The following is a 21,614-nucleotide window of genomic DNA, read 5'->3' on the forward strand; positions in this document are numbered from 1 at the left end:
TGAAATTTTCATGAAGAAGGACATGACTGAATCTCCTTTGCTCATTTTGACTTGAAGAAGTTGCTGCCTCAATGTAAGTGTCCGACTGATGTTGTTGATCTCATATATCCCTTCTAGATGTTTAAACATCTCTCGGGTTGTCTTCAGTTTGGAGATAACTGGAACAAGATGATCCTTCACGGAATCAATAAGGAACTTCTTTGCCTTGAGAGCATTCTTCTTGAATTGCTTTAGTTCTTCCGGATCCAAAGGTTCAGTCAAATCCTTGTCTTCCACAAATTGTAACAGCTCTAATTCTTCAAGAGCAAGGAGGACATGAACCTTCCATGATGTAAAATTGAGGGCACCTTCAAGTATGTCCTCTACTTTCAGACCTGTAACCATCTTGCAAAACTAAAAGAGAAAACTAAAAGTGAAGGACAACTAATAATTTGATTATTTAGAATGTACCTAAAGCTTTGATACCATGTTAGTTTTAAGCAATCAGATGTTAATCTTAAATAATCAGGTTATAACAGAACAGTAACAACAATGAAAACACAAGACAAGACACACCAATACCCTGGGAAAACCTCCCTCTTGGAGGTGAAAAGCCCAGCGACAAAGTACAATATGTATTATCTCAAATGTAGGCAATTACAAGGCAAGTGAACTTATCTCAGGCTGCTGTCCAATCAGCAGGTTAGCAGATCTGAATTTCTCTTTATATAACAATGAAGATTGCAACCCTTATCAGCAGCATATGACTAAGGAAGATCAACATCAAATTCGCACAAGGCGAGTCTTCATTAACTTCGCAAGATGATCTTGATAGCATCACCTAACAGCTAGCCTTAATAACTTCACACAGTAGATGAGAAGCAAGTTCGCACAAGAGAGAGAGAGATTGCCAATATTGGAGAGCAGATTACATGTGATGAAGAAGATGATAATGACTTCATTTGCTGTTGGTTTTATATCCAACCTTTGGCGCCAATACCCCAAGTCAGCTTGCGTATTTATTTATTTAAATTGCATTGTTATTTTACAAGTTACATTTACTTGCCTCCACGTTACATGTTTGGGTCCAGCCCAAAATTACATTTGCTTGCCTCCATGTTACATGTTTGGGTCCAGCCCAAGAATACATTTATTTGTCTCCACGTTACATGATTGGGTCCAGCCCGAATTACATGAGAGATAATACATTTGTCTTTGACAACATTAAAGTGCAATAGTCAGGTATCCGAGCTAGCTATTAATTTCAACACAGATGAACAAACTGCAGATATCCTCACCAAGCCTCTTTCCAGAATAAAGTTTGCATACTTTCGAGGTAAGTTTGGTATGGTAGAAAATGTAGCCCTAGCTGAGATTGAGTCTCAACAACATTGATTTGTTTTAATAGTAGTAATGTATTCTTTAAGATGTTTAAAGTGTAAAATCTTATTATGCAATCTTATTAATTTGATATGGTTCATGATTAGTGTCATGTGTGTGACTCCATGAAAACATTGGTTCAGTGCTTGATGAGCCCTTGTGAACATTATTGTGAGGTGACGATCTCTCAATAGTGAACACTTGTACATCTGATCATTATCGTAAGGTGATGATCTTACGAAATTGATTGATCATACCATTATGATGGATATCATGGGACGTGATATCTATGGATATGTCATAATGGTTTATATCTCTAGGAGTAATATCTATGGATATGTCATAATGGTGGGTATCATGAGACGTGATATCCATGGATAAGCCATAATGGTGGATATTACATAAAGAGATATTCATGGTGGATTTCATGCGACGTGAAATCCGTGGACATACCATGTAGTAATATCTTTAGATATACTATGATGGTGGATATCATGAGACGTGATATCCGTATACAAGCCTTAATGGTGGATATTACGTGAGAAGATATCTTTATTTAAGCCATAATGGTGGATATCACGTGAGGTGATATCTATGGATAAGCCATGATGGTTGATATCATGGTGAGGTGATATCTATTCTTACACCACTCTCTGGGAGTAGCCATGGTGGATCCATCCTCTGGGAGTAGCTATGGTGGATGTCATGTAAGAGATTCCATGACTTAACACTTGTGTTTATTCACCCTCTGGGAGTAGCCATGGTGAACGTCATGATGAGATGACGACATCACGTTGAGTGATTCCGTGATGGGCACTTGTGTTCATTTGCTTTTCATACATGGGAGTGGCCATGATGGACCCATCCTCTGGGAGTAGCCATGATGGATGTCACTATGTGACTTAGACATCGAGAAGGATTCCTCTCTAGCTAAGAGGGAGTGTTGATGTTTGTAGCTATGATCGAATTCCTTCTATGGGCCGATATAGCTAATATAATTGTCTAATTGGCCTATCGGCCTTAGACAATCATAGATCCAAAATTATATGTTTATAACTACATATTGATTTAAAAGGTGTGACATATAAGAAATATAATACGATTAGTTAGTGGTTTGTTAAGTGGCACCCAAACTTAGTATGCCTTGTATAAGTCGTGTTCCTTCATAAAGGGCCAACTCTTGGTGAAAGGGTGCAACACATATATATGCATAAGGTTCAGTCTCATTCAGGATGATGAATTGAATAGAAGGGAAAAAGCAACTCGTCTACATCTACAGCCCGTGCATTGTCTATAGCAGATCACCTTCTTATATTGCAGATCGAACACAATATATGTGCAGACCGAGTATTAGCAGAGCTGTGTGAATTCATTAGCAGAGTAGATTAAGGCAAGACTAATCATACACATATGAGAAGAAGAAGATTGTATATTACCTGAAGTGCAGATCGAACACATATCATTGTTTCCCAGACTCGGACTCGGCTTTGACTTGGCAAGGCTGACTCGGCTCGTGACTCGGCAACGATTCGGCAAAATAAGAAAACCCTTGAAATTTAGAGATTTTTAATGATTTAAAACTTGTTTCATACACCCATTATTGAATTAAGCTTAAAGACACTATAACATTATCAAATAGAAGCTAATTTGATCACATACATAAACATACATCCATCACATGCGTAGAAATGTAAATTGTAGCTGAAAGAGTTAGAAAACATAGATATATAGAGTTATAAATGTTGTCCAATGTATATAAAATCCATGACTTCAAATGTTCCCAAACATATATGTAACTGTAAAGTGTAAACAAAAACAAGTCTATGGCTCAGGCTCTGGCTCAGCCTTGTCTATCTGCCTCCTAGAAAGGCGTCTAAGGTAGGTCCTGGATGATTGAGTAGCCATAGTCTCTCCCTGTGATGTGCCAGTCTAAGTAACCATAGGTGCTGTGCCTAATCGTGCTCTATCCTCCTCCTTTGCCATAGCCACAGCCTCAGCCTCTCTGTCTGCCTGGTCAACCCACTCAAGGTCCTCATTAGTGAAGACTAGATCGGTGGACTCAGTGAGCCAATTGGACTCGGGGTCGACTTCCTCTAGAGTGATCGGAGAGGAGTCAGCGTCCAAAATTTGTTTGGTCCTGAGACGGAGGTTGTAATGAACAAAGACTAGATCATTCAACCTCTCCACAGACAATCTATTTTGCCTCTTCGAGTGGATGTGCTCGAACATGCTCCAGTTGCGCTCACATCCAGAAGCGCTGCATGGCTGGCTCAATATGCGGATGGCAATTTTTTGAAGGTTTGGGGTTGAATGCCCAAACATTTGCCACCATCTATCTGAGATAAGGAAAAGAAAAAAACATTAGTCTCATTTCCAACTTTAAAGGTAGATTATAAAATGAAAAATTAAAATGCACGTCATAAACTTTAGAATTTTCTACCTGGTTGCAATTTTGTCCGACCTTCTTTGCACAATTGGCTGGCAAAGAACGCCCCTACTGCATTATTAAATGCATCCATCTCGAGCAGTGTAGCTGTGGTATCAGTGTCCATCCGTTGTACTACTGAATATAGCCCGCTAAGAACCTACTCATCCGCTTTGAAATCAGCATGGAAACAAAATGATGGATTGAGATAATAAGCTGCTGCATGGATGGGCCTATGAAGTTGGTTATGCCATCTTCTATCAATTATGTCCCAAATGGGCCTATACTTATCCTCAACTCCAGCATATATAGATCTAATGGCCTCCTTGGCCCTATCCATGCCCTCATATATGTAGCCCATAGCGGGCTTCTCCCCATCAACAACTCGTAGGAGAACTACTAGGGGCTCAGTGACCTGCAAATAATGTTAAACAAAAATAGTTAAGTCACAAGTGTGCATGAAAATAAGAAAAATTGCAAAGTTGCACAATGCAAACAAAACAAAAATATGCATATAAATTTATAAAATTACCTGTACGATCTCTGCACAAGGGGTCCAAAAACTTGGCTCATCAAAAATGCAATCTGCTACATCCATCCCTGCAGTGGTTGTAGCATAGGATGAGGAAGTCCACTCCTCACCAACAAACATGTGCCTCAAAGATGGCTTTGATTTTATCGAGGATTTCAATGTGAGGAAATTCGAGGCAAATCTCGTTATACCAGGATGAGCCAACTCCCTTTCCCCCGTGTATTGCCTCATAATGCTAAGGACCAATGCATGATTGTAAATAAATTTGCATATATTCTTGGCCCTTTCAACGCATTCTTTCACCCATCCAAGCTTACCTATATCCTCCAGCATGAGGTCAAGGCAATGGGCCGCACATGGAGACCAAAAGATTTTGGGTGCCTCTCCATCAAAAGTTTTCCTGCAACAATTTTAAATTAGTTAAAGAATTAGATGTGATAAGTATCAAGAAATTTTACCATTAATATTTAAAAGTTAAAAACTTAAAAGTTTAAAAGTTAAAACTTAAAACTTAAAAAAAAACTTTTAAAGTTTACCTGCAGCAACATAACTTGTTGCATTATCCGTCACCACTTGCACCACATTTTCTTCCCCCACCTCATGTATAACTTCCTCAATAGCCTCACACAAGTATGCCACATTTTTGACATGTGAGGAAGCATCAATGGACTTCAAAAACATGGTGGATCCTGAAAATAAAACAAATCAATTATCAATAAATTAGAATGTAAATTATTCAATTTCAATCACAATGCATTTAGAGAAGTAAAATGATCAATCACCTCCGCTGGAAACAAGAAAATTTAGGAGTGTTCTATTCCTCCTATCAGTCCAACCATCTATCATGATGGTGCAACCCTTGTGGCTCCAAGATTGGCGGTACTCCTCTAGGTCAACTTTCATATCTTCCACCATTTCCAACAAGAGAGGGCCACTCAACTCAGTATCACTAAGGGCTTTCAACCCCGCCCCACAAATGTTTACTTCATCAATCATGCCTTGCCAATAAGGAGACCTGTCACAAATTGAAATAGATTAAATAAGAAAAGTTCAATATCAATTTCAATTTTCAACTTCAAACCATAAAATTTTAAATTTTAATTTAAAAAAATCAAATAAAAAAGTACTTGGCTGCAATAAATGGAATGTTGCAGAAGTACCAAAACTTGCAAATTGCTTTTCTTCCTGCATCATGGACCTCCTTGTTCCAAGACATGCTCTCAAGCGAGCGGTGTGCGCCAGGAGTAGTGCATGGTACAAAAAAATTGTCTATCTTGGATTTTCGCACTCTAGGATCAAAAGTGTGACTAGTAGGAGCAGAAATAGAAGTACTAGCACTAGCAGAAGCACTAGGACGAAGGGAGGCATAGAAGAACCCTCTCCAACACAAGCTATGGATGCAGCTATGGATGCGGATGCGGGTGTGGGTGGAGGGGAACCAATATGACATAACTCCTCTCTTTGTTTTTTTTTTGTTTGCTTATGTATTTCAAAATTTTCTAATTGGACGAAACAAAAATGGACTTCTTTGGGAGGTGCCTCGGTACAAGGCTCAGTATCATGACCACGTATGCCAGCAATATTATATTCAATCTATTTATCCCCCCATGGTTAATTTCCTTACAAAAATACACTTGGTTTGATTTCTTTGTCTACCAGAGAATTCTTCAGTGTATTTCCATGCCTCATCTTTTTGACCATGTTTCCTAGGCTTAGGTTGTGGAGGATTAGGATGAGCCATTAGGAAAAAAAAATGTTTTCAAAATGTGAGGGCTGCTGCAATAAGACAATTTTACAAATCACCATTTGAGCATTGTGTTTTACAAAGTTTTAAATTTAAACTAACTAAAAAAAATCAGCAAAGACTAATCTGTGCATTGTGTTTTTTCTTGAAAATTCTCAAATTTCAAAGAAAGAAATTAAGAATTGAGAAAAATCAGCAAACCCTAGATTTCTTTTAGAAAAAATTGTAAATAAATGTATACAATTTTTTCAAAAAAAAAATCTAGGGTTTGCTATGCTATTGTTCTATTTATCTCATTGTGATTGAAGTATGCAATATAGATTTGGAAAGTTGAACTTAAAAAAAAAATAACAAAATGGAAAATCTATAAATATAGAAAAAAAACCAATATAATCAATAAAAATTAACACTTACCTCTTTCAAATTTGTTGAGAAGTGTTTGAAATGAGCTTCTATGGACTCCTTGATGCTCAATGCAACTGTCGTGCTGCCTCAATGTGATTTGTGCAAGCTTTTCACCTCTTCCTCTCAGCTGGTTGCAAAACTATGGCTTCCTATTTTTCTCTCTTCCTCTTTTTTTCCCTCTCTTCCACTCATAAAAGTGAATGCCAATCCCTTTTAGGGTTATAAGAAAGGGAAATAGCAAAAAAAATCATTAAAAAATGTTATGTTTTTTTTGTTTTTTTGACTGCACTTTTTTAAGTGACGTCGACCGGGTCACTACCTTCGGACTCGGCGAGTCAAGGAGTGACTTGCTGACTTGGCAAGTCAAGCGAGTCACACCCCCTGACCCGTCCGAGCTCGAGTGAGGGTCACCGTGACCTGGCAGGGGTCACCCGACCCGCTGACTCGCATGACTTGCCGTGAGTCACGAAACTTTGGGGCAGATTAATCAGTGATTACATTGCAGAGTTATTTGAGAAGTTTGAATCAACTGCCTTGTACATTCGGCTTCTTACAGCAGTTCAATTTGCATCTCCTTCAGTCTAAAGTAACTGGATCCATCTATAAGCTTCAAGGAGTGAAGCAATTCACATTGGTCTTTATACTTGATCATTGTAACATCATCTTACTATTCATATTTAATATATATATATATATATATATTAGAGATATAATTTCCGTGCTCGGGGGAGACGATAATAGTATATCGTCTATGGTTGGGAGGGCAACAATGATGTGAATCATTGCCCGTGGTTAATCGAGCACACCCTATGATTACTGTGCATGGTCATCTTCTTGTGATCCTAGTATTGTAACAATTCAACACCTAGGTTGCTGAGACACGATTTGCATCACATACAATAATGTTGAGACGTCTTTTGAAGGTGAAAGAGGCATTGAGTGCCATGGTTATTAGTAACCAATGGAGTATTTGGAAGCAATCAAATTCAATGAGGGCCCAAAAGGTTAGGGATTTGATCTTCTATCTCAATTGGTGGGATAATTTGGAATATATATTGAATTTCACCGAGCCTATCATGAGTATGCTCATGTATACTGATATAGATGCAGCATTTTTGGGGGAAGTCTATGATGGCATGGAAACCATGATTGAGAAAATCAAAGTCATAATAGAAAAAAGAGACAAGGACCCCCAAGAAGCATTTTTCAAAAGGGTGGAACAAATCATTCATCATTGGTGGAACAAGACGACCATGCCATTGCACCTCCTTGCACATGCTTTATCTCCCATGTACTATAGCAATGAAGTACTTTCTTTGGTAGGGAGAACTAAACCATGTAGAGATCTTGAAGTTGCTGCTGGGTACGAGCGGACATTTGCTAGACTCTACAGTGATCCTAAAGTGGTGGATAGTGTTAGGAAAGAGTTTGGTTTGTTTGTCTCAGGAAGAAGTCATAGTCCTTGTGCCGTTAATGACTAATCTAAAATGGATAGAGTTACATGGTGGTACCTCCATGGTCAATATTTTATGTTCCTCCAACCTCTTGCAATCAAGATATTATCACAAGTATGTTTTTTTAATTTTTACTTCTAAATATTAACATTTGTATTGCAGACTTTGGCTTTTAAGTTTTTAACATTCTTTAATTTATTTTGCATTTTTTTAATTTTAAGTTTTGTTAGTTTTCTCTCCAATTTTAATAGGTTGCAAGGTCTTCCGCTGCTAAACAGAATTGGAGTAAATACTCCTTTATCCACTCAGTGAAGCATAACCGATTGGCTTCAAAAAGAGCAGAAGACTTGGTTTATATTCTTTCCAATTTGTGTCTTCTAACACATAAGGGACAGCAATACAAGGAAGGGGCAATGAAACTTTGGGATGTAACCCCTGAGTGTACCAACTTGGATGCAACTGTTGACGATCTGGTTAGAGTCACTTTAAATGATGATGATGAGATACCTATAGCTGATGGAGCTAGTGGGAGTGGCACTTTTTTGGGTTCAAATATTTTTGAATTTGAACTTGGAGCAAATGATGATGATCTTGATCTAGATCCTTTTGATGATTGATGAACATTGAAGATAGAAGACAATTATTATTTTTGATTGTCAATTTTGTAATTGTAATGATTTTCATTTGAATCATGAACCTGGACATATATGAATCTATGATACATTGATATATATTATATGGCATATGAGTATATGACATAATATGATATTATTGAAATTCTGAACTATCAATTGAATTGGCATTTGGCATTGATCAATGATGAAGTAAAATACTATTAAATGTATTTAGATTTGTAATTTTGTATATTTCTTTAAATTTTTGCATATAATATGTATACACACACACACATGTACGGACAAACCCAAAAGGCAAAAAAAACAATTTTAGAATCCACGAACTGGGTTTGTGTTGTCGAACCTGCTCTCGAACCCAAACTGGTAACTTAGATTTCAGGGTTTTGGGTAGTTCTTGCTTTGTTTAGCAAAAGGCTATTTTTAGCACTTGGTCTTGGTCTCAACTCCGTCCTAACTTCCAGAACAGAGGTTTCTAGTTTGGTCTTGGTGAGCTAAAGTGCCTTTTCCAAGGTTATTAAATTTATTTCCTAAGTTGTTATAAAGTCACTTTATAAGGCAAACACCCCTTGTGTTCCTAGTAACACAATGTTGTTTTTTAAAAGAGGGCTAGTTATAAAGTGGAAGATGTTTTATTTTAAAAAAAATGAGTCCTTTAATATTTTGGACTTCACATTGGGAGACTAAAAAGTGATTTTATTTAATCCCACATGGCTTGGTGAAGAGGGTTGAATTTCTTGGGAAAGATATTAAAGCAATTTTGTGGAGCTGATTCCTTATGCTTGGTTGGAGATTGTTTAGAATTTGTTTGCTGGAGATTATTTCTCAGAGCTTTGTGAAGACAAAACCCCTCAGGAGCAACATTCTTCATGCTGTTGAAAGCTATAATCTGGGATTCTGGAGAATCACTTGGTGCTTTCATACATGAAGTATAGCAGCATAGCTACATATTTTGATCATTCAGAGTTCAGATTTTAGAGGAATTTGCTCTGCATATCAGCTAAGGAGGAGGTCGACTTGAAGAGACATTTCACAGAGATTTTAGTTGTTGTTCTTACATTGTTGGTTGTCCCTTTTTTGTCTGGGTTGTACCATGTTTGGTTATTGATTTTCAAGCTGGGAGCTGGACGTTTGAGTTTAGAAGGAGCTGACTAGGGTTTGGGAGGCTGAAATAACTCTTATAAAAAATAATGTTTTCTGTTTGAAGACTATCCTAGCCAGCCTTACCATTTGCAAGACATTTTGAGGAAGACGATTAGGGTTTGGAGCTTGTTAAATGCAGATTTTGTGAACAGCAAGGACATTATCATTGCTGCAAGGACAAAATCAGTCTGAAAAAACTATAAAAAATCAGATCAGAATAGGGCTACTTATTACAGACAATCTTTGTCAGTCCTATGGACCACCCTCATCACATAACTTCTAAGGCTGATTTTGATTGTTTGGGTTTTCTCAACTTTGTATCAATAGTCTACCCTTGTCTATAGAACTAGTGATCATTCTTCTACTGTTATATTTATGTTTGATTCCTGATTTCAATTTTTCTGGCTTCATTATTTGCTGGTATTTCCTTTGCTATAAAAAATTGACAGTCTGTAGATTGAATGGGTACTAATTACTATCATGAAGTTTAACATCATAAATTATATATTTTTTCAACTGACTTTTAATTTATGCACCACACTTTTTTTAACACCATATACCATATTTCTCAATACTCATCTATTGTCTTAAATGACATTTTGAAAAAAATTGTGAACATTTTCATTTTGGGTAAGTCATCATTATCCACCTCAGGACCATGAAAACCTTACGTTCTGAATAAAGTTGTTTTTCAACATCCAACATACAGGTAAATATATTCATATCGCTTGCTGAGGGTACATTATTGTAAACTTTCTTTAAATGAGTTCTATTTGTCAATCTTTATCAAAGAACTATTGTTTCAGCTTATTGTCAGCTGCGATTTTGAGTATCCTTGCCAAGTTCATCCTCCTGTTACAATTGTATATAGAGCTACCTTTCTCTTATTTTAGTCTTATGAGCTTGTTGTAAATTTTGGCTTTTGTTTATCATTTCTTGAATTCCTTGTCAAATTCTCATTTAATACCTTTCATATTTTCTTCTTATTAGCTTCAGGTTGATCGTACCATCATATTGTGTAAGCCTTGTAATGCACTCGGAAAGTAACTTTTGCCACTTTATCATCTGTAATTTCATTGACCTCTAATAACTGTCTCAATTCAAATAATGAGAATTTGGGTCTTCATCATTTTTTGGGGTGAATTTTGGTGGCTTGGAAATCAATGACTGCTTGGGTTTCATTTTGCTTCTCTAGTGACCTTTGACTAATTTCAACAGTCCTTTTCAGAGGTAAATGAACAATAATCGAGGTTCTCTTCCTATGCTCATTATATACTATCAGCTCTGAATCCTTCTTGGATACTGAGGTTGCCTCTACAGCAGCAAATTATCCCTTTTTTGAAGCATCTATGTGACCTTTGTGTGGAGAGAGTGTTAAATGAACTTCAGAAATTGGGATATGATTGTCAATACCCTTGGCACAATTCTTGTTCCACAAGCAAGAAGATGTGCATACCTACCTTGGTTTTTATTGTTGATTTTTCCTACTGCTTGTTATAGAATCACTTCCTTGGAATTTGAAATTGTTATTCACATATATCAACATAAACTTAGTCTATAATCAAGCTGTGGTGTTGATGGTGTGCACCTGCTCCAAAGTGTTCTTAAATGGGTGAGGGTGATACACAACAGTCATACAAAGCCATGTAATGGCAGAAGTAAGCAACTAAATAACTGTTTGTATGAATCAAGATTTTGATTTGTATTTTTTTCAAGTCTTTTTGACAAGATCAACATTCGACTCAAACTTCATTGTTACTGGTAATTACCAAATGCTGCCTACACCAGATCTTAATACCAGGGCTTGTGCCAATGTATGAGACTGGCATAAGTAAATACATGTTGAGGGTTATTTGCAAAAGCATATATAACATTACTATAGGAGCTTTAATATATTTTATAGTATTATTAATCATGAAACTACACAATTTCCAAGACAATCTCTTTACAAGCCAAGCATATATGAACATAGTATGGAAAGTGTCATCAAGGCAGTAATAGTAATGTTTTGTTAAGGATTTATAGTAGTATTCATGTATAAATTGTGCTGTCTTCTAAATTTTCACATATGGTTATGGGTGTTTATATTTTAGCAGGTAAATGGTCCAAAGTTCTGGATTTCTAATGACATGTTCTGGAAGGATGGGAATCCGTTCCAAATTATTGGAGGAGATATTCATTATTCTAGAGTGCTTCCACAGGTAACACTTCACATCCATGTATGTGAGGAGAAAAATTATATGTTAATTATATTTCTGTTAATTTAACTCTTTACACTGCTAATACACTTAGGATTACGAATTAATTTGGATTTAAAGGTGTTACACAAGAAATGATATAAATCTGATAATAGTTTGCTTCCACAAGGTGTTAGTATACAATATAAAGATCAAAGAGCATAAGATAAATTCTTCTTATACCAAAATTTCACATTCTAAGTCTTCCAAATTTGGCATAATCATGCTTTTTTTTGAACTACCATCTTTTTTTTTGTGATGTACTTATGCATGGGAGATATACCTCGGTGGCCACATGTCTGAATGGGGTTGTTGTGAGTCCTAGATGCTTGGGTAATGCTTGTGGATGCCACCCTCACAACCAAGCTGGTCTTTTGGTATAGTGGTTGGGCCTTAGTGGTGTCAAAGTTGAGATCTTGAGCTCAAGACCCACAAAGCATGGTGGGTCTGTGATGTCCTTGTGCAAGGGAGATGTACCCCAACGGCCATGTGTTTGTATGGGGTCGCCATAAATCATCGGATGCTTAGGTGGAATGCCTACAAGGCCACCCTTAATGCTTGTGGGTGTCACACTCACCACAAGCTTGTTTATTGGTGTAGCAGTTGGGTGTTAGACTGTAATGTCCCCTTCTGCATAGTCACTCTTAGAGGACTTATTAGCCTATTTAATTCTCGTAGGCTATAGTTGGAATTAAGGGAATTAATTAATTTAATTATTTAATATTATCCAGTAGAAGCACATCAAAAGGGTTATATTATCTAGTTAATTTTATGAGGTGACTTTAATGGTTATTTAAGTGAGATTTTAATAAGTCACTGTTGATGGTGTTTTTATGCTCTATGCAACACATAATACAATACTAAGTATTCTATCCTCTCTTGAACAAAGACTCCCAAATGCTAAGCTGCGTGATCAAGTGGGATGACTTCAAGGTTCTCAAATGTTAGGTCTTGACATGCTCTTGGATAGACTTAGTTGTATATGATGTGATATTGCTGGGATCACAAGGTGGTCTTACGTTGAATACTTGAATGCTCGAATGATGTTGGAACGTAAGATTAACTTGATAAAAAAAAGGAAAAAAGATAAGGGTTTAAGAAGGCTAGTCTAACTCTAAGAATGTAAGAGCAAAGGACAATATTTGGTGGAATTCAACTAAGTCTTGCTTTAACATGCAACGAACATCTCCACAAGGCTAGTGCAATCTCCTAAGGATAGCTTTATGATTTTCAAATCATCACCACAAGCATAGACACCATCAAGTTGATGCGTATCAATGAAGAAGCGATAATTGAAGTTAAACTTGTCTAAATAGATCCAGTTGACTATGCAAGACACTTTACAATCAGCAAAGTGTTAGTAGTAGGAAGACGCCACTTGGGAAAAAGAAGAAGATATTAAAACATTCAAGGAAAAACAAAATTAGCTTGAACATGAATGAATAGTACCCTATCGGGTCAACATTATTATATTTAAGATCATAAGTAGTATCAATGTAAGAATGTATAGATTCTTAATTAAATTGCCTAAAGAGTTAATAATGCATATAGATATGAGAAAAAAATTAGAATGATCAGGATGAATGACTCATGAAAAGGTCCATCCTAGAACATTTAGAACCTTAAGGACCTTACCTTAAGGAGTTAGCAATTTGGTTACAACAACCAAGAAAGAGGGAGGTGAGAATGGTGGTCAAGCTAGCAAGGGCTGCCAAGTAGATGCTTGGTGTAGGAATGGCTCAATAAAGGCCCCATTTCTTCCCAAAGAGTAGGTAGGGGAGTGAGAATGTGGACAACAAACATGAGCCACCAAGTGGAGTAAGAGGGTTGTAGGGAACAACCTCTCTTAGGCTTGGTGTAGAAATGGCTCCAAATAGGCTTCCCATTTCTTCCCAAGAAGGGAATGAGAATGGCACAAAGGCTAACTTGAACTGCCAAGCAGAGTAAGAAAGTCTCTTAGGCTTGGTGTAGAAATGGTTCAAGGGAAGTCCCCATTCCTTCCTACTATGATCAAAAGACTAGTATGAAAGCCAACTTGAGCCGCCAAGTACTATGAGAGAATTTTGTAGAGGCCAACTCCTCTTAAACTTGGTGTAGAAATGGCTCAAGGAAGCCCAATTCTTCCAAGTTGCAATATATGCAATAGTGATTAAGTAGTAGTCTTTCTAAACACCTCATTTGTTTGAAATATACAATTTTATCTCTTGTATAGAAATTTCTAACCTATGTGCAGGATCATTCAAGAACAAGAGACAAGGTGGAGGGAATCTTAAATTGCTTGAGGACAAGCAAACTCAAGAGGGGGAGACTGTGATATCCCCAATATCACCTTGAATCAGATTGGATCAGGACTGTTATTTAGTTATAGGCAGCAACATTCTTGTACTGGATGCTTGTAATTGCAGTGGATTGTGAAGACAGAGAGAATAATACATGCTGTCGCAGAAGTTCATATCACCGATCAGAAGGACCCATTACTATATCGATGCTTCACATTGAAGGGTGAAATGGGTAAATCATCAAGGCATGAATAGAAGTTTCATACAAACTAAGTAGCAACACGTCCCACGAAATATCTATTACGTTGCCAAAAGGATGATTGTAATTATCATTTAACGAATGGATCATTAGTTAAGAGCAATTAATTATTCAAACAAAGGATGCGATGGAGAGAAGGGGTACACTCTTCATATTGATTGATTAGTCAAACAAATATTAATTCGTCTTATGTTCAGCAAATAAATAATATTTATGAAGAAGTGCGATTTAGATAACAAGTTGATTAGTATAAGCAATGGAAGGGTTTGATTAGGGAAGGAATATGTCTATTCCAATCAAAGGTTGCAACCATCCCATACCAAGGGGAGGATCGATAGCCATTACCAAGTATCGTGGAATTTATCTATTGTTTTTTGATCCAGTTGGATTGTTCTTTAAGCCTTTACCGAAATCAAGATATCAATTGCACAAGGAAAACAGTCTTATATCAGAAGGAGCACGTATTTCTGTATATAGAATTCGCAGGTTGAAATAATATCACTCTGTATACTTTTAAGGTGTATATCAGATGTTGCATCAATCTACCTAGTCCACACATTGTTCTTTTGAATAATATTATTAATGTTCATCAGTTATATTTCATAGTCCATATCATTTGCAAGATAACATCAATATCATTAAGGAAAGACATCTCTTGAAATCAAGAATTAATAGATAATTGTCCCTACTCCCTAAACAACCAAATAAGGGGACATCTCTTTTCTAAAGTATTTGGATAAAGGGGCCACACCTGATGTCCTAACTGCCACTTGAGTATTGATTTTGTCGTTTATTTTGATGTATCCCTCGTTCGATTTATACTTCACAAAAGATTGTTGAGCGCTCTCATTCTATCAACTGGAGCCATTAAAGGAGATGATTCAAATTGACTCACTTGAAGCTGATAATGATGAAGCACTTCACACAATTGCGTAAAGGAAGTAAACTCAGAAAAGAGAAGCTTATCCCTAATGTCTTTTTGTAAATTAGCAATAAAAATTCTTTGAACATCATGATCAGGCATAGGATAAGCAATTTGAGAATATAAATTTTTATATCTACCAATAAAATAAATCACTTTTTCTTTAACACCTTGCTTACAATGAATCAAATCAATCAAAGTAATCTTAGGACCAATATTATTTTGAAATTGTTGAATGCAAGCATTAGCTAATTGTTGAAATGATGCAATAGAATAAGGAGGCAAAGAACAATACCATTGCAACGCTTTATCCCTAAAGCTTCGAGTAAACAATTTAGCCATAAGTCTTTGATCATGAGCAAAGTCACTACACAAAGTTTGGAATGTTTTTCGCATGAGTCAAGGGATCACTTTTGCCATTGTAAAGCTCTAATTGAGGGACTTCCATATGTTTAGGACGGTCAGCACGAACAATGTCATTAAATAATGGGATCGCTACATCAAATGTGGGAACATTAAACTTAGATTGGGTAATGGAAGCCAATTGTTGTTGTAGGGATGAAACAGTTTGAGCTAAGTTATTGATGGTTGCTTTGGTGAATGGATTGAAACTAGGCATATTAGATTGTGATGGAGGAGTAACATTGTTGTATGTGGGTGGTTGAGAGTAAGGAGGTGGAACGCTATGATATGTGGGTATGGGAGATGATTGGGATACAAATGGAAGACACACGGAGGGAGGTATATAAGAATTTTGATTAACAAGGTTGCCCCCTTGACTAACATGTGTAGGATTAACATTTTGTGTGGAAGTAGTCATGATAGAAGATGTAAATGTAGGCACACTAGGAAAGTATGGAGGCATAGGAATATAATGATTCACTTGACTAGTGGGTTGAGAGTAACCAAGGACTTCAACACAACTTTTGATAGGCATTATATTAATGTTAACAACATGAGCAAGGACATGCAACAAATCAACACCAATTTTATCACTTTGCACCATTCTTTTTAATCCTTCAATCAATGGGATTGCCTCACTTTCCCGGTATTGTTGACTCATCCATTGTTGAAGATTTTCAAATTCATTGTCAATCTTCTCCAATTGGTCAATGGTAAACCTAGTTAGTGATTCATCCTCATCATGAGAATTATGAAAAGAATGGGGATAAATGACATCATATGTTGGGTTGGAGGAACCACCAACATTCTTATGAAATAAGTTATCCAAATTAGGTTCCATATCCTTAGTAAATTAACCTTGGGAAGCCTTAATTCTACAGCTTCTTCTCACGAGAATATTGTAGGTAGGACCAATGGTAACAAAACCCATGCTCAAAGGAGAGAAATTTGAATGCACAAATTGAAAATTGTAATCGAACAAATTAAAATTTTGTAAAAGTTATTGATTAACCAATTAATTAAGCAATTTGATTTATGAATTTGAAAGATAAATGCCTCTAAATCATAGCATAACATATCATAAAGATCAGATCTGAAAATGGATTTGAAAAATTATGCAACCCACAAGTGAATTTTAGAATTATAAATTAGGGTTTTTGTGAATTTAATCTCTAAATTTATGTAATTCAATTGAAAATGAGATCTATGAGTGCAAATTTGTATTTTGAAATGCATAAATAATCAGATTTGAGACAATGAATCCAAATTAGGCAACCCACAAGTTCAATTTTAGAATTATAAATTAGGGTTTGTGTGAATTTAACCTCTAAATTTATGTAATTCAATTGAAAATAAAAATTGTAAGTGTAAATTTGAATTTGAAAATGCATTAACAATCAGATCTGAGATCACAAATCAGAAATTAAGGTGTAAGATGTCGAGTTCACCAAAATGTGATGGTGAAAAATTAGGGTTAGGGTTAAATTAAGATAATAAAACCACTAAATGACCTAATTTACCATTACATTAGGGAAAGATGGAATTTGATAGATCTAGGTCTGATAGACCAAGATTCTGATAAGATTCTAGACCTCCTAGATGGAGCTCTTTTTTCCCTAAATTGAATTGAATTTGAATTGTTATAGATTAGGGCTAAATAGTGAATTATTGAAGCAATTTGATAGAAACAGTGAGATACAGATGTTGTGCGGAGCCATCAACCTGGATCTGAGCAGAAGAGGATGATTTGAACCTGTTTCCAAAAGTTCGGCTTGATTTTTCGAAACCGTGTTGCTGGTCACCCTTGTCCTTCAAATTTCTCGCCATCAAAAGGTGAACCTGTTTGTCTCTGCGAATCCTGTCAATCCTCTTGAACGCAGCTCTGTACTTGTTTCCTGCACATAGAAAGAAGGGGAAATTATTGGGAATAGGGGTTTGCCTTAGATCAAACCCCGAAATTGAATTGAAAATGTAAATGAAGTACTGCAGTATGTTGTTGTGTAGCTAGGTCGGATCCCTTCTAGGGCTGACCTAGTGCACAAAATGCCAAGTGGCCTGTCAGCCTTGGCATTTGGATATCTCTGTTGTATGAGTCTAATTTGGGGTAGGCCCTATTTGGGCGAACCACTTATGTGTAACTTGTGATTAAGTTAAATGTAACTTGCAACTTAGGGAGACTCATATGTAACTTGTAATATATAGGTCTGACCCTATCCTTGGCGCCAAAAGTATATGGCCGACTTGAGGTCTATTAGGAATTATTGATTTGTATATATGCAAGGTCATGATTGCATCAATGACATGAATTCAAGAACATGAAGGATATGTAGTGTGCTCATGGGTGACGATAAGAGCTTATCGTCTATGGTTGGGAAGGCAACAGATCTGATGTTTGCCTGTGGTTAACGAGCACTACCATAAAATCAACATGGTATCAGAGCGGGTTCCTTCTATAGAGCCTAATCGCTTGAAGGTAGATCTTGTGCTTTTGAGGGAGCTTGACACTTCAGCTTCAAAGGAAGCATGACATTTCAGCTTTAGAGGGAGCTTGTCATTTTCAACTTCAGAGGAGCCACATCATCATGAAGTTTTGTTAGTGAGTTCTTCTCTGTGAGGGAGAAGTTCGAGGTGCAATCCCTTGTTAATGAGTTCTTCTCTGTGAGGGAAAAGTTCAAGGTGCAATCCCTTGTTAATGCATTCTTCTCTGGGAGAAGTTTGAGGTGAAAGCCCTCGTTCCACCCTCTGTGAGTAGGCATGGTGGAGATGCATTCTTCTTTGGGAAAAGTCTGAGATTAAAGCCCTCGTTCCACCCTCTGCGAGTAGGCATGGTGGAGATGCATTCTTCTCTGGGAGAAGTCTGAGGTTAGAGCCCTCATTCCACCCTTCGCGAGTAGGCATGGTGGTAATGCACCCTTCTTTGGAAGAGGGTTGAGGTGAAATCTCTCTTCCACCCTCTGCGAGTAGGCATGGTGAGCCCACCCTCTGCAAGTAGGTATGGTGGGTATCATGGAAGAAATTCCATGATGTGCTTGTTCATCCCCTAGGAGTAGCTATGGTGAACCGTGAACGTATTATTCATGGGGGTAGTCATGGTGGTAGTCACTATGTGACTTGGTTATTCAGAAGGAATCCTCCCTAGTTAAGAGGGAGTGTTGTTGTGTAGCTAGGTCGGATCCCTTCTAGGGCCGACCTAGTGCACAAAATGCCAAGTGGCCTGTCGGCCTTGGCATTTGGATATCTTAGTTGTATGAGTCTAATTTGGGGTAGGCCCTATTTGGGCGAACCACTCATGTGTAACTTGTGATTAAGTTAAATGTCACTTGCAACTTAGGGAGACTCATATGTAACTTGTAATATATAGGTTTGACCCTATCCTTTGCGCCAAAAGTATATGGCCGACTTGAGGTCTATTAGGAAGTATTGATTCATATATATGCAAGGTCATGATTGCATCAATGACATGAATTCAAGAACATGAAGGACATGTAGTGTGCTCGGGGGTGACGATAAGAGCTTATCGTCTATGGTTGGGAAGGCAACAGATCTGATTATTGCTTGTGGTTAACGAGCACTACCATAAAATCAACATAGTAAAATACTTTCCTTTGGAGGGAAAGGCTGAAAATGAATGAAAACCTAATGATATACCTTTAATGAAGTTTTGTTTGTCTTCACAAGGAATTAGGGTTTCATGTAGATGGTTTTCATAAAACATAGAACATGAATGCTGATGAGTTGAGACTTTGTCATATTTTTATCTTCAGAACTCTTGGGTTTTTGTTATCTTTTGGTTTGCATAGTAGTAGTGATGTATTGGAAGTTGACTATATGTATTCCATATGTTAAGCCCGAACTTATTAAATCATGTTTTATCTTTGCCAGTCTATTCTTGCAGCCATGCCATTTATTCCTGCAGCCATGTAATTTATTCTTGTTGCCATGCGGATTATTTAGGGCAATATCATATGTGAATTAATAGATGTGTTAATTAAATAAAATGTGTATGCATGTCCTTGTATGTTATTTATGTTGTAGTGCAGGTAATAAATGATGCTGCGGTGGATATTCTCCTATCGCGCCTGATGAAGGGAAGGATACGCAAGAGATAACTGAAGATCAAACTGTAGAAGAGCTGAGCAAGCGTAAGGGACGGCATAAGTGGAGGAGTCAAGCGACACTACCAATGTCTAACTTCAGTGGACATTGAATTTGCAAATACCGCCACAGCATGCAATGACTGTGGTTCGGTTTAGATCCACGTTTCTTGCAACATAACTCCAGTTATCTCTTCTATCGGTCAATCATCCGCCTCTTCTTCTGGGCGTGATTTGTGTTGTCTATTGTAGTTAATTTCTTTTTAATAAGAATCTCTTCTTCTTCTTAGGGTTAGTTAGCCAAAAGGGAGAAGAATAGAGCAGAGGTTTTTTGATAATCATTCTTGAGTTTCTTTTCATATTAAAACTATGTAATCACTTTTAGAAAGCAATGAATAAAGTAATGTTATTATGATCTGTTAAGAGTTGTTTTCAGGAAGCCTGGTATCACTCATCCAAGGGGGCCCACTTGGTGAGTGATCCTGTGTGTTCGTTAAAATTAGTTTTCTTTCCTTAGCTGCAGTAGAAGTTCTTGCGTTGACTGTTCTTGCAGACACTGGAAACAGATCCACTGACTGTTCCTGTAGCCAAGCTAGAACAGAGTAATTTCTGTTTATCCATATTGAATTTATCCAGCATTGCTTTTATGAATTTATTCAAAAATTTTCTTGAAGCCTTTCCATAGTTTCCATTCTTGTTTACCTTTTTCCGCATAATGTTAGTTACTGCAGTAATGCAGAATAGCTATTGCAGGAACTTAGTGCATATATAGTACAGACCCATTTCAAGTACTACGTCCCTGGGTTGACAATCAAATGAACACTAGCTATGGAAATAGTGACTTTACCAAATGAATGTCCAAACTTTGGATTGAGACTACAATTAGAGTTATTATTCTTATTGTTGGGGTGAACATTTTTGGTGTCGTTGCCGGGGATGGTGTCAAACTAAGAACCTGTTATGGTTATTATCTTTTCAGTTTTCAGTTAATTGTTTTTTTTTGGTATGCCTAATTGTTCGAAAAATTTCATGAATCTGCATGCATAGACGAAGAAGAGATGTTCTAGGTAGATTTCTGCCCAGTCATCCTAATCACGCAGAAAATAATTCCTCAGATATAAATCCTTTTGCTGAACTTTATCAAACCCCAGAGAATTTCAATCACCCTGAATCTGAATTCCCAGAAGGCAGTCTTCATTTCCTCTTTGGACCTCAAGAAGAAGAATTTCATATAGTAACAACCCCCACAAGTCCAATGCAAGGAAACCCACCTCCTGGTGGAAATAATCCACCACCACAACCAGACCCAACGTTTGAGTTCCCCATATTTGATCAGCATGATAATGCCAATCTCAAGAACATTCCAGCTTCTTTTGTCCCTAAATTCTATGGATTGGTGACAGAGGACCCAAACACATTTCTGTTTGAGTTTGATGTTCTCTGTAGGAGTTTTGACGATACTACCGATGCCCATAGGCTCAAAATATTTCCTGCCACCTTGAAGAAGTCATCCTTGAGATGGTTTATGAGCTTGGGTAGTAGTACAATCAATATATGGGATGAGATGAAATGGTTGTTTCTGGCAAAATATAAAGATTATTGTAGAGGCACTGATCGTCATGGGGATGATATCTTTAGAATGACACAGAAAGAAGATGAGTCTTGAAGATTATCTAGAGAGGTTCCTGTTTAGTGTCAAAAAGTCCAAACATAGTACTCTCAATGAA

At 37.0% G+C, this 21,614-nt stretch overlaps 1 protein-coding gene across 6 annotated transcripts in view; it reads left to right on the forward strand.

Moving 5' to 3' along the window:
- LOC131029002 (beta-galactosidase 17) overlaps positions 1 to 21,614 on the forward strand; it is a 247,707-nt gene that overhangs the window by 13,189 nt on the left and 212,904 nt on the right. For 3 of the 6 annotated variants that reach the window (XM_057959378.2, XM_057959376.2, XM_057959381.2), the window contains exon 2: positions 11,788 to 11,895. The exons of 1 other annotated variant lie outside the window; for it this stretch is intronic. In XM_057959378.2, the coding sequence (XP_057815361.1) occupies positions 11,788 to 11,895 (108 nt within the window). The remainder of the gene's footprint in view (positions 1 to 11,787; positions 11,896 to 21,614) is intronic. 2 more of the 6 variants (XM_057959377.2, XM_057959379.2) reach the window with 1 other exon arrangement.

Source organism: Cryptomeria japonica, chromosome 1 (assembly GCF_030272615.1).
Source record: "Cryptomeria japonica chromosome 1, Sugi_1.0, whole genome shotgun sequence".
Lineage (NCBI taxonomy): Eukaryota > Viridiplantae > Streptophyta > Pinopsida > Cupressales > Cupressaceae > Cryptomeria > Cryptomeria japonica.